Raw genomic sequence first — 14,767 nt, 5'->3', positions numbered from 1 at the left:
CAACTGAGTTTTATTTTTATTCCCAAGGCCCCACAAATATCATTATTGAAATTCTATATTGTGATATTAATGTTAGGCTAAACATCACAAAAAAAAATAAGCTGAACACACTCATTGTTTTTTCAGAAGATAAATTATTATGAAATGTTACAAAAATTGATACATTTTATAACATCAACAATAAAAGGAAAAAAAGTTATAATAAAATTACATAAAAATAAGTTCTAGAATAACAATCTTAACATAATATTTGTGATTACCATATACCAGTTTAAATTAAATTAAAAAACCCGACAGTTTGCACATACATAAATCAAAAATGACACAAGGCATACATTTATAACCTTCCAATCATTGAGCTAATATTACACAATTAAAAATATTAAGTACTTAATTCTATGAACACAGTTTTATAAGTCCAATTTAAAAGATTTTGGTGTCCACGTTTATTGTGATTTTGATGTATATTAATGATATTTGAATATCACAAATAGGCCAAAATAAAAATTAATTAGTCACAATAATGTAAATGTGCAGTTCGAGACCATTAACAAATCTGATAAATTAACTTTAAGTACATTAAATGTCATACATTTCCGAATACTCCCTCCCACAAAAAAAAAAAATCAAACAATATATATTCTTATATCTTACATAATATAATATATTTATTTTTATAAAAACATTTTTTTATTGGATAATATTATGATAGTATAAGCTACAGAAGTAAACAGTCATGAACATTTCAGCACTTAACAATTTATTGATTATAAAAATTATAAAAATGACAGCCTATTATGATTTTTTTTCTTATAAATATAACTTACAACTTATACCTGTTAAAGTCAAATTCATATTTAGGCAGGAAAGGTGACAGACCATTTAATTCACCAATATTGCTGTCATACATATTGTCTTACCAAGATGAACAAAAATAAATTCATCATGGTGGTAAAAATGATGTACATTGTACAGTGTATAATTAAACTACATTATGTCTTTACATAATATTTATGAATATTCCAAAATGTACACAAAATAAAAAACATATCCAACAGAAAAACTTGACCAAATTGCATTATTTTATCTGAATTGGGTGATGTTAGCTGATATTACCTGACTGTAGTGTTACTACGCTTTAATCACAATTTGCTAGTAAACAAGTTACAACAAGTTCTAACCTTATTAAACGTAACTGATAATCATTTTGAACATTTAAAAAATAAGTTTTTTACTTTTACTATTACAAACAGCCAAAAAAGTCGATCTTTTTAAAATACGCTACAAAATGTCATTATTTGATATTATTTTACATTTTTGTTAAAAATCAATTAAATATTTGGAATTATTGTAATAAATAATATATAATTATATTTAAAATATAAAATCTGACATTAACTTTGACTTGTAACCTAATTTTAATCAAATTTAACTAATCCTCAATGGCCAAGATGATTAAATAAACATTTTATATCAATAGACTATGGTACATTTTTGAAGAATTCAATTTACAGAACTACTTTGATAGGCCAAACAAGTTCAAGAATTATGTTTTTTGGAATTGTGATTCATCCTCTTTCCATAGTACTCAATGACCAACAATTTTTATACCAATTACATAATTAATCAGTTATGTTAAATTTTTTTTTTAAGTTTTATGTAATAAGATAAAATAAGGGGTCAAAAAAGGGTAAAAAATTTACTTTAATCTGTGAAAAGATCAAAATATTAGTATTGCTCGTTTATTGTGTTGTCCGATCTATCATGTTTACCAGACTACAAAGCTTTATTGCACATACACAAATCAAAATATAAAATCCTATACTATACTGCTTTGTTTAATAAGTAATTTTGCTTTAAGAGAACATCATACATCCATTTTATATTTGAAGGAAGTTTAAATGACAGTTTTAAAATTGTATTTTAAGAAATATTAATAATTATTTACATGTTATTATGAAGTAATTTACAAATGTTTGCATGAACCAACAGATTTCAATAAATGTAGTACTAGGAAAATTGTTAATAATAAATAGAAGAAATGTTATTAATATCAAACTAAATTCTCAATGATAAGTAAATTTAATCTGTAAATGGTATAAAACAATTAGTAGAAATAACATTAAAAAAAAATGATCTTCAATTAATGGTTGGGTTGATGGTCATGCTTCGTAAAATATGCACAGAGTAAAATTGTTCACACACATTTAAGTTCAAATCTTGTGAAAGACAAAGAGATTATAAATTAATAAATTAGCAAAATATGATTTAATACAACCTAATGGTATTATAGCAATTATTATTAAACACAATTGATTATTAGTATATAATATAAAATATATATCTTAATGTAATAGTTTTTACATAAAAAAAAATATATTTTATTTGTCAATATTCTATAGCCAAAAATAACAAATAAATATTCTTTTATCATAAGTATGTTATTAATTTATTTGTGTACATATTTACCGAAGTTATGAATTAACCAAAATAAATATGAAGTGTTTATGAATATACAAAAACACAAATATTACCATACCATTATTACAATATGTACTCTGATTCTGTCTAATTTCATTAATTGCAAGTAATATTCGTAATATTATCTCTAAAAATTATAAAAATTTAAAACTTAAAGGAATGTGGTAACATTATTAGCATTATTAGTAGGTATATCTTTTTTTCAAAATTTTACACACAAAGAAATATCAAAATTATGCTTCATATTTACTGTACAATGGACTTATATGGTGTAAACATAATATGGATTTTTCATACGGATTAGAACAGACACGTTTCACCAAATTACGGTGTGGTTATGGTCAACATATAACACTACAAATAAGTTAATAGTATAAAGTATTATTTAATTTTAATATATCTCAAGATCAATAAATAACAATCTATAGATAAACATTTATATTATAGTATTATACCATAACACTTGAGTAAAAATTAAGTAATATAATTAATTTTTAAGTGTGTAAATATTTAAAATTCAAGGTAGTTGTTAACACAATGTTACATTATTTGATTTTAAGATAAATTAAAGATGGATGTGTCAAAAACTTGCTTTACTGGCATAACACAACTTGATTGACCCACTACATTTAAAAATAATAATAGTTCAATTCGTATTTCCTATATTTTATAGGAACTTAACTAACTGAATTCCCAATGACCTGTTGCCACAAATATTTTTTATTAATAAAAAAAATATGTATAAGATGTAAAGTACTTTAGTATGCTAACCTTGTGCCCATGACTAAATAAATAAGCATATCAGCATCAATTTCCTTGTTTTTTGTATTATTGTGTCACGCATGTAAAGATCGATATCAATTAGACAATGTTTATTTTTATCATAGCACTTAATAAAATTAAGAGTTGATCTCAAGTCTGAAGAATGTTTTGTGCTCACAGTTATCTAACTGATATGCCTGCTTATTTAGAATCATGTACTCACTCACCAGAAATTATCATGATAAGACTAGTTCTCATTGGGTATTGTTGTGTAGTATACCATTTTCCCCTAAGAATGTGGCAACAAATATACTACATGAATAAATATCTTTCAAGAGGTTCATTTTACTTTACATATATAGGCTTGTCATATTATAAGAGACACAATATTAACCTATTCAATAATGACCCAAACATTTCTGACTAGAACCCCCTGTCCTGTGTAAGTCCTGCATGTGTAGTTTCCATCTAACATAAAGCATAGAAAGTGTAAATTCAGCCAAATCAATTTATTGCTGTTATTTTTGATCCTATAGTGAATTCATATTATATTTAACTAAAAGGTAAAACATTATTTGTACATGTAAGTTGAGTTTTTATGATATTTAAATTTATAAATGAGTTATAAATTGTAATATTGCTCATATTTTACTTAAAAATGTTAATATTGTAGAAACCAACATACAAACATAGATTATGTTCTTATCTTTAACTTTGATAATAGTTAGATTCAATCTTAAATAGAATTGGTATTTTGTACATTTATTTTTTAAAAACAATACACTTGCGGATATATTCCGGTCCACAAGGGAAGGAACTCATTTCGCACATGCAACTGATTGTGTTGAACTTCTTATGACACTATTTTCTTTACTCAAACATTCCAGGTGGTAGCATGCTACTATAATTGTTATGATGTATTTTTGACAAATGTTCAGTGAAATATTTACTCCCTGTGACTTGATAATTAAATGTAGATAAAATGTAAGCTGAATGCACCATAATCCCAGATTAAGTCAAACTCCCCTAACTCACAACACAAAAAAAAATATGAAACATGATTCTGATATTGCGTGTGTTGGCAAAAGTACTGATTATACTACCACATACCCTTAGTTATGTACATTCAATTTTAATATACTACTTTATTTTCTTTGTAAATTATTGCAATATAAATATAATTTTGTGGTAATACACAAAATATGGATACATAAAGAAATATGTACCTAAAATAAAATAGGATTAATTTTAGGTTTGAAGATAGTATGACACATTTTCCCTGTATTGTTAAATTTTTATATGAAACAATGATTTAAATGTTTTAATTTACATGTTATTCACACAATTATTTATTGTGTATGGTTATCAGCTACAAGAGGTAAAATAGTTATCAAGAGCAAATATAATACTATAAATTATACAAATATATGCATATACTTATAATTTTGAATGTGAATTTATTGGGAATGTTGATACAGAAATATTAGAAAGAGCTGATCTATCCATTTGATCATATTGTATTTATAAAGATTGTGTCATACATATTGCGCTGTATGTAAATTAAAATTGAATAGTTGGCTGTTTATTTTTTGATGCACTTAATATTGCCAAATTGTAATATAATAAAAATTAATTTAGGGTAAAAGCATTTAACGGGTTTGCTCAGATAAACAGAAAAAAAGTGAAAATGATGTCAGATACTATTCATGTTATAAAAAAAGCTATTTGACCCTTTATACAATATATGTTGCAAATAGTACCCTTGAAAATAAAATGTTATTTTTATATACATATGGTCTGATATCAAAACAATAATTTGCTAAGAATACCTTCTGGACCGTCTGTTTTGTAGCCGTATGTACTGTAACATTTATGGAACAATTCTCTTACAGCAGATAATCTGTTTTCTCGTCTAAAACATTTAAATTAAATAAATATGAAAATTCAAATACTCAAATTTTAACAAAACTAAACTTACGATGAAATAGGTCGAAATCTATTCTCAGACAAATCATTACCATTCAGGCTACCGGTTTGAGTTACCATTGACCACCTGACAACATGAAAAAGATAAGTAACAAACAATATTCCTAATTTATTTATTTTGTATACTCACTCATCAGTCTCACTTGAATTTGAATAGGTTCTTATATGTTTATGTGAAGTAGGCATATCAACCGGCATAGTTCTATCTAAATTAGATGGGATTTCACAATCATCGAAATCAAAATCTAATTCTGGAGACCTAACTGAACGATGCCGCCTACGGGGAGATGAGCATTTGTACCGTTTTGTTTCTACTTCATCAGACATAATAAAATCATCATCATCAATATCCTCAATGTCTTCAGTTTCGTATATTGTTTCATTTATAAAAAACTTCTCTGCCGGTTTTTTCATTGATTTTAGTTTAGATGTTGCAGTTGGTTCAAAATCAAATTGAGAATGATTATCTTCCAATGTATCATAGGACTTACCATTTGTTAAATCTTCATTACTATAAAATAAATGATACATTATTATGATCATAAAATATTATTTGATATATTTTTTACATACCTGCCATTACTGTTATTTCGTGAACGAATATCTAATTGATCCAAATCAGTTAAATCAAATTCACTCATGTATGAGGAATATTTAGGACTACTAGGTGCCGTAACTGCAGAACTAACATTATACAAAATCAAAAACATTAGTTTTTTATTACTATTAATTAATCACCATGGGTTGTTGAACTTACGGCATAGAAGGTGTCTTGAAATCATCACTAAAAATGTATTTGAGGAAATGAAAACAAAAATGCATTATATCTTCTCCTTTTTCAAGACGATTTTCAAGGTTATGTCCGAATAAATACCAGTCATACCCAAGTGTTAAATAAAGAATCTGGCTGGGGGATAATGATTTATGGATAACACCATCAGCCCATAAGGACATTCTCAATAGTGATATAAACATGGGTGTACGATCCCAACCACTGATGCAATGGATTAATATTCCTTTTGATGAACACCAAACATATTTTAACATCAAGCTTAAGTAGTTTTCTGTCAGTTGTCGCAAGTCCCACTCCTACAACACCAAAGTTAATAATTTATTTAATATCCTGTGGAAAAATTATAATATATTATGCATGCATTTTAATACATTTAATGTCATCTTCAGTTTAGAAAAACATAAAACAGATTCACATTGTATACATTTGTTATTAGTATACTACACAGAATTAATTATTTTAACAATAATTTGTTTTATGTATTTTGAACTTTACATTTTTACATTTAAGAAAAATTAGTAGCTCTGGTAACATAGTTATATTAATCATCGATTGCTACGGGCAACATTATGAGAATGTAGAAACAAGTATCCATATTGCATACAGATACATGTGGCTACTCAACTGGTCCCATAGTAACATTCTTGGTGTCACACACAGATTTAAGGAATGACCCAAAGCCATAAGACATATACACGTCAAAAGTCCAATCATAAGGTAATCAAAAGGTGTTAAGATAATTAAAAATTATGGATAATATTCTAATTAATATATTAAAATTGTATATGCTCAAATACTTTTTTTTATAGTAATACAGAAAAACAGGATACCTGCTGAGTTTTACACAAACAAAAAACTATTATGTATACAAAAATATAATAAGTAATATAGTAATGTATAATTTATGAATACCTATATACCATGTTTGAGTCTTATCGCCTAAAATAAATTTACCAAACTTATCTTCAATGTCACATATGACACACACATATTTCTCTGATCTAATTATAGACGACTTACACTTATTAAAATTATTAACTAATTCTCAATAAATAAAAATTGATTTCTGGTGAAAGTAAATAGATTTTAAGTGTGTATCACCAGTGATGAAGTAACTTATGAGAAATTAATACAATCAATTAGTGTATATTATATGACACTATTCCCCTGCAAGTTCAATGCAGAGGAGTAGCAAGTTTTTGAGAGGAACAAATTTGATACATTTGGCATGATTGGGAAGTTTAGGTAAAATTAGATAGGCAATATATATACCCATGGTAGCCTACTTAAATAATACAAATAATTATATGAAATAAAATTATTATTATTAATCTAAAATGTATAAATATTTAATAAAATGTAACCTTGTATTTACTCCATTGAATATCCAACTGATCAACAGCAGGATTGGGTTTCACATTAAGTGTTGAATCAATCGATGGATCAGACCAATCAAACATTAATCCTTCAGAGTTATAATTGTTTTTCTTAAAATCAAGGAAAAATTCACATCCTGGGTATGGTGTAGGTATAATACGAAACACAGCATATTTTTGAGTATCATCTACTTTTTCTGAAGATGTTACGCTTAACATATAAATTAAAAATTATAATTAATAAATATTACATATAAGTGATATATAATAATACAAATATAATATACTTAAGGGGGATTTGATATGGAACGTTTATAAGGAGTTTGATAAACCTAGGTAAATTCCGAAAGTGTATATAGTAAATGATCATTAGTGTGCGAACATAACCTAAAAAAGAGAAGCACTCCCTCACGTTGATGTGCACACATATCAATATTGCGTTAAACGAATATTAATTAATGTTTTTTTTTTAAAGTATGAATTGTTTGCAAATTGAATTTAATTAATTTAAGCTATCTAATAAAACTGATAAAAATTAAATGAGTTTGATATTAAGTTAAATTTGAATGGACTTTTTTACATTGTTTAAATCAATATATTTAAAATTATTAATATTTAAAAATCTCATTTTAAAGAGTTCAATTTCAAAAAAGTAAAAAAGTTGTTTTCAAAAAAATCGACAAATTCAAATGCTTTCAGATATTTTATCTAATTATACACCATTCGTTGAGAAACCAGGACCGTTTCGCGCATAAGACTGACAAAAATATGGGCGATTCGTCAAATGTCCTTTCTCCAAGTCAAACTATTTTGTATATTATGTAGTGAGTTTAAAAAAAAACGTTTGTGTCGGCCGTTATAATAATATGCTACATACTATACCAATATATAACTATATAATAACATTCTATTATAAGGTACATACAACTCATTTTTGTTATTAATTATTTAAAAAATAACACAAAACGTGCTCAAACATGAATTGAAATCACTACAAAAAAATATGACATTGTATACATGGCCCAAATTCTGAGCAGCTGGCGGTCGCCTGGTGACGAGTAGCTGTTATGAGTAAAAGTGGTGGGGATCGACGAGTTTTCATCTGTCGCACAGTCCTGGTCTCTCGGCAAACAGAGTATAGTATGATAATATGATATATTTTGTTAGAAAACAAAGCCAGCTTCAAATCCCTTTTATATATCAAACCAAAAATATTTTTGAATGAATACTTACGCAAATAAATATTTCTGCTTTTCATTTTCAACCATTAAATCAATAATGGTTCCTACTTTCCAAGCATTAAGTAATTCTACATCACATTTTCTTTTTTTATCCAATTGGCGGAATTCTTCAAAAGATAGACCTTTTGCTGTTGCAGTTCCCAGACCTATTTCTGTCATTCTTGCTATTGTTGAAGACCTTCCAAATTATATCAAATTAATATTATACTTATATTATATTTATAACTACATCGATAAAGTTAAAAATAAATAAATAAATAAACCATTATACCTGCAAATATATTTTCCTTGGTACAATATAACTGGTACAACAAAACGGTTGCGGCATCGAGCAAATTTGGCTTCATTGATCAAAGTATCAATTAATACTACATCAGTACCAACTACTTCACTGGTTTTTTTGGGGCTACTGAGCCTAGGTGATTGAGATCGTACAAAGGGCTCTGGAGATGAATGATTACTAGGTGATGGAGCACCTAAACTGTTTCTTTTTCGATTACAATTTCCTTTTGGTGAAATGTCATCAACAGAACTAGATGAAGTTCTTGGACCTCTTGGAAACCTTTCATGTTGTAAAATTGGTATTTTATGCGGATATTGCTCATTGATACGCCCTTTGCTGTTATCAATAATCTGAAAAATAGTTGGTAATAATGATTTATTTATTTACATCAAATATATAATTTTAATACATTTACCAAATTGTGTTTTAATATTACTATTCAAATCTCTAATTTTTATGTAATTACTAATTACCAAAGCTGGGCTTAATGATTTTTGTTGACTTAGTTAGGTTTCACAAATTTTTTAACTCTTTATTTTATACAACACACTACTCTAGCCTATTTTGTTTTTTTTCAACTCAAAACAATATGGGTAGTGTTTATACAGTATATTTCTAATTTTTTTAATAGTATTTTATTGAAGTTTTTTATCTCAAAAAGAAATAACAACTGTTAGGTACCAATCAAATAACATTTTAATGTATACCTACATAATATTTTGTTAAATATTATACAATTTAAACCATCTATTAACTTCAATAGGCAGGATATTTTGATTTCCTGAAAATGAATACACACTTGTTTGCAGTAGGCACAAAAATAATTTCATCATTGGCAATTAGTAAGTATACTTAGTAATTCAATATTTATAAATTGTTATATTTTATATACAGTAAAACATGTTTCAAAAAACAGTCTATAACAGTGGTTCTCAACCGGTATGCCACGAGATCGACTAGGTATGCCATGAGAAATGTCATACATGTATATGAGGGTAGCAATAACTATTGCCTCCGGTAAAGTTGCCAAATTTGCTGTGGTTGTCAGTGTGAGTGTGCTGTGAAAACTTGTGATGTACAATAATGTGCCATGAACCAATAAAGGTTAAGAATCTCTGGTCTATAATCTCAAACGGACCATATGATAGTGTCATAAAAAAAAAAAATAGATAGGTATTCCCAGTGTGTCTGTCTATAACAGAGTACTTTTGATAGCCCGTCCATTATATACAGGTTTCACTGTATTAAGTTTTTTAATAAGGTATACGCAATCAAACACGGTTCCCAATACTAGCTATTAGGCACACTAGCACAACAGTAGGTACACAATTTTCTACTAATGTCAAAAATAATAAGATTATTCTATTTTTAACACTGGTTATGGAATAACTGATTATTACTAATTATTAATTTTATTTAGGATGAGTTAATACTTAATTTTAACCAAACTATTCTCACCAAACATTGCCACCTGAAATATGTTTTGACAATAATATAAAATCGATTTAAATGCAATAAAATAAAATGAAATACAATAAACTAACCTAACTTCTTAAAATCAAACTTTAATTGTTGATTTTACGGTAATTAAGAAATAAAGTTAGTAATTAAATTAACAGAAATCTAAAAGAAATTAGCTTAGTTAAAAAGTTAAAATTAACTTAACTTTTAACTTATTAACTCGTTAATGCCCGGCCTTGGAATGATTGCTATATAAAAATTGTATAAGCACTTCAGCACTTTTAAGATCATTGCATATACCTTTAATAGTCATAATATATTATAATATATTAACATAGTAATAATACACTAGCTATAAATAAATTGATTTTTTTGGTAAAAAGTCCCAAACTCTAGTCATTACTAATTAAAATAAAAATATACATAAATACAATATTTAGTACCACAGCCAAGAATTACTAATGGTGGGAGAGGAGGTTCAAACTAACCACGGATACCTCTATTATGTATATTATTATACTATAAGACACAATAAAATTAATGGGAGAGGGGGAATATAGCACCAAAAACAATATGTTACTAATAAATAATAATATATGTTTCCCTACATTGACTACAATAAAGATTTGGGACTTATAGAATTGAATTTTCATACCTTTCATAGATGTAGTAAGACATGACAAAGTGATATAGAAATACATTTCAAGCAAAGAATTTAAATATAAAATTGTATTTTCTATATTTTCAAAATAATTTTAGTTATTCAATGATTTTCAGCAATACTACCATTATATACAAATTATGATCACAGATTCATGGATAGTAATTGATTATAATGTGTAGGTCACAAAATATTTCGCAATAGCGTGATCAGTGATCAACGATCGAAAACAAGTAGTTGCGAGATTTGGTTTATCAAAAGACATCGCATACACATATTTTTTCGCAATATATATATTCTATATCTTTAGTATCTAATATATTCTTTATTTTATGTTTATGTGCTATAAATTACAATAATATACATGTGTTTTCTTGAAATTTAAATTATTATTATTGCCAAATGTATGAAATTAACTTAAGTTTTTATAAGTGCATATTTTAATGTTTTTTAGGGCTTTAAGTTCCAAACCATGTTTATAATATGTAGCTATAGGCCTTACACATAGCTACACCTACATATATTCTTAGATGCAGTAAAACTTAACCATCAATGCAACTGACTGGGGTTATTTATTTACTATAAATATGTTCATATTGGTTTCAAGTAATTTTTGATTCTCTCAATTATTATCAAAATAAATAAATGGTGTTCATTTCGAGTGATTTTTCAAGATTCCTCGATTACTAATCATTTGATTACGCCCATCACTACATTCAACTAATAAAATTGATACAATCCAAGTGACCAACAGACAATAAATATCAACCTGAGTATACTGTATAATACTTATGATCACTGATCACAAATAAACAAAAATCAGCAAGACCAAATTACCAAATAACTATTAAAATAATATATTACTACATACAATGTACACTGAAACTTGACTTAACGAACACCTGTCTATAACGCACCCCTCTCTTAACGGACAAAATAACCAGGTCCCGGCAAAAAGATAGTTCGACCTGTCTATAACGGACTCCTTCTATTACGGACACGAACACTAATATTTAATCCAACAATTTCATAACGGACAAAAATACATACATACATACTACGAAACAGCGTCAATAAGGAACGCAATTGGGACATTCAGTGAAAACATGGATTACGACTAATTACATTATCGCCGATTACGATAACGCTAATTGCCTATTGAATTTATAAAGTCCAAGATATCCAGATATAAATTGCAATACGTATAAATGATAACCATGAGTATCAAACGTTTTTATTCAGTTTCTATTGGTTTGCAGTCAGAGTTGTACATCTTTTCCTTAGCAATGCCACCTCTCGTGACGCGTAAAGCTTTAAATTTAAAATAAAAGGATTTTCATATGTGAGCAAATTAATTATCCATCACGAGTTGGCAATGTCCAAATCGAAGTTTAAAAAACAAACATCAATAGAATCATTTTTTTAAAAATAATTTATAAATGTATACAAATATAATGTACATATAATACATTTATAATGTGTCGTTGTATGTATATAATATAAAATTAATAATTGTAATTGTAATAAGTAATTAAAATTAAATTCATAATGTAGAATGTATGTGTATAATACATGTATGTATAATATTAATAAAGATTATACCTAATATGTACATATTATAAAATATAAAACAATACAAATGTATGTAAAAATTTTAATTTTTAAAACATTGAAACCTGTTTATAGCGGACACCTGTCTATGAAGGACAATTATTTTGGTCCCGTGACTGTACGTTATATACAGGTTCCACTGTACATACTATTTTTTATACCTTATACCTAATAATTTTGTTGAAAACTTCATTATTTTACGATTTTAGGCCATCAAGTCTATAGCTATTCATACCCCATAGGTAAAATATTAACGTGTACATGGATAAAATATGGAACAAAATTAAATATATTTTTAATAGGGTATTTTATATCTTACCATAAATTTATAGTCCAGACGCAATAGATTTAAACATTTTTCCATAACATCAAAACCCTAAAAACCAATTAAATAGATATTAACAAACAATAAAATAAATGTACAAATGAATTACTAAGGTACCTATTAGGGCCAGTTGTACCATCTACGGTTACACTTCGATTACTCTTAATCATCTGATAAAAGATTTTATAACAGGCCAAATTTGGCCAATTAAGCTTCGGTTAACTTAAATCGGAGATGGAACAACTGGCCCTTAGTATATGAAAAATCAAGATTAATACCTCTTTATCACAATCATAATATTAAAATACATAAAAAATTATCTTAAAATTGTTGGCAATAGGCATATACAATAGACGTGGATACCCAATAAGATAGAAAATTTAAATATTTTTATACTTTAAATCAAAAGACTAATAAGTAAAACACAATGTTATTTTATAATTCTCTTAATGAAGTTATTTATTTTCTCGTATAATAAGTCATGATGAATTAAATTACAAATAAAACATGTTTTTTATAGTGATTAAATATTATTTATCAAATATATGCAATCAAGTTATTAAAAAATAAAATTACCTACATAAGCAATGATAAAAATGTGTATCAGTGTTGGCTAATGTTTAATATTAGGTCATATTAAAGGTCATACTAAGGCCAGCTATATTGGTTAGAAAAAATTATTAAGTGTTTCAAGATAAAACATTGTGGTCAAATCATTTATTAACATAAATCAAATGAAATATTTTATACTTAAAGTAGCAATTTATTAGACATACTAATGCTAACAAAAACAAATTGATAGGTACCTAGGTATTATGAAATGATAAAGACAATGATCAAAAAGAGCAATTGTCTGATGAATACATTTTTCTTTAATGCGATCTGGCAGGCTTCCAATAACCAATAATTTATAAACTATGAAAATTCTACCAAGCCAATGATATTTTGTCTTTAGATTGTCAAAACATTATCAAATACAAAATCAATGACAACTACAGACTGTGTGTAACAATATTATTAGACTTAACGAGTAGCGTAGGTAATGTTTATGTGCTTACGAACGAATCGCTATTGGTGCATTTGAATGTCTCCTTTGCAAAATGTCCGATCAGCGAGCTGATGTCGTCCTCAACCACAACGTTTTTATCCATTGTCAGCGCACTTCAAGTGACCTGGACACGAGGAAAAGACATTGCTTCGAAATTGCTTTTGGCCAAGTTAAAACCGATAACAATACAATATTGTTACCTCTGCCTATAGACGAGTAAGCGCAGACAGCACAGAGATACGTTCTTCAAATATAGGTACCCGGCTATTGTTTGACTGCGGCGTCGATTCAACAAAACCAACTGCTGCTGCTGATGCTGCTACTACTACTACACGATGATACGATAGTAATAATAATAATAATAATAATAATAATAATAATAATAATAATAATGACGACGACACGGCGGTAAATAATATTATTATTGACGACGCGAGCGCATCTCAGACGGCGGCGGAAACTTTAGGCAATTTGATAATCGAGAGCGTTATAGGCGCGACAGACAGATGACTGTAGAGTGAAGCCCGACGAGACAACGGTTAACGAGAGGGACCAATTAGGTCCTACGCCACTACGGGAACAAAATATCAAGAAATGCGAAGTTGGAAAAAAAACCGAAAAAAAACAAATCAACGTGCTTGTCATGAGGTCATGCTGCCGACGTTTGTGAATTAAACATATTATAGTACACTATATACATATAATAATATCTGTTCCCCGACGAACAACTACGTACACC

General features: G+C 27.3%; 1 protein-coding gene across 2 annotated transcripts; it reads right to left on the bottom strand.

Moving 5' to 3' along the window:
- Positions 1-2,422: 2,422 nt before the first annotated feature.
- LOC111036425 (myotubularin-related protein 14) lies at positions 2,423-14,767 on the bottom strand. Of its 2 annotated transcripts, none has more exons than XM_022318434.1 (10): positions 14,039-14,767; positions 12,975-13,031; positions 8,911-9,272; positions 8,632-8,817; positions 7,387-7,609; positions 5,987-6,318; positions 5,803-5,913; positions 5,360-5,740; positions 5,222-5,296; positions 2,423-5,155 (listed from the first exon to the last, which is right to left on the bottom strand). In XM_022318434.1, exons 1-10 carry the CDS (start codon positions 14,129-14,131, stop codon positions 5,047-5,049), a joined length of 1,929 nt encoding a protein of 642 aa, XP_022174126.1. In that variant the 5' UTR covers positions 14,132-14,767; the 3' UTR covers positions 2,423-5,046. The 2 variants fall into 2 exon arrangements, with proteins under 2 accessions (XP_022174126.1, XP_022174127.1); XM_022318435.1 differs by lacking the exon at positions 14,039-14,767 and adding an exon at positions 13,259-13,432.

Source organism: Myzus persicae, unplaced genomic scaffold (genome assembly GCF_001856785.1).
Source record: "Myzus persicae strain clone G006 unplaced genomic scaffold, MPER_G0061.0, whole genome shotgun sequence".
NCBI classification, from domain to species: domain Eukaryota; kingdom Metazoa; phylum Arthropoda; class Insecta; order Hemiptera; family Aphididae; genus Myzus; species Myzus persicae.
This window is presented reverse-complemented; position numbering and strand designations above follow the sequence as displayed.

Excerpts from the sequence above, each read along its gene's own strand:
- LOC111036425 (XM_022318434.1), bottom strand. The coding sequence starts at position 14,131 with ATGGATAAAAACGTTGTGGTTGAGGACGACATCAGCTCGCTGATCGGA. Across the intron at positions 6,319-7,386 it reads TTCAATGGAGTAAATACAAG|GAGTGGGACTTGCGACAACT; the intron begins GTTACATTTTAT and ends TTGGTGTTGTAG. Across the intron at positions 5,741-5,802 it reads CGAAATAACAGTAATGGCAG|TAATGAAGATTTAACAAATG; the intron begins GTATGTAAAAAA and ends TTTATTTTATAG.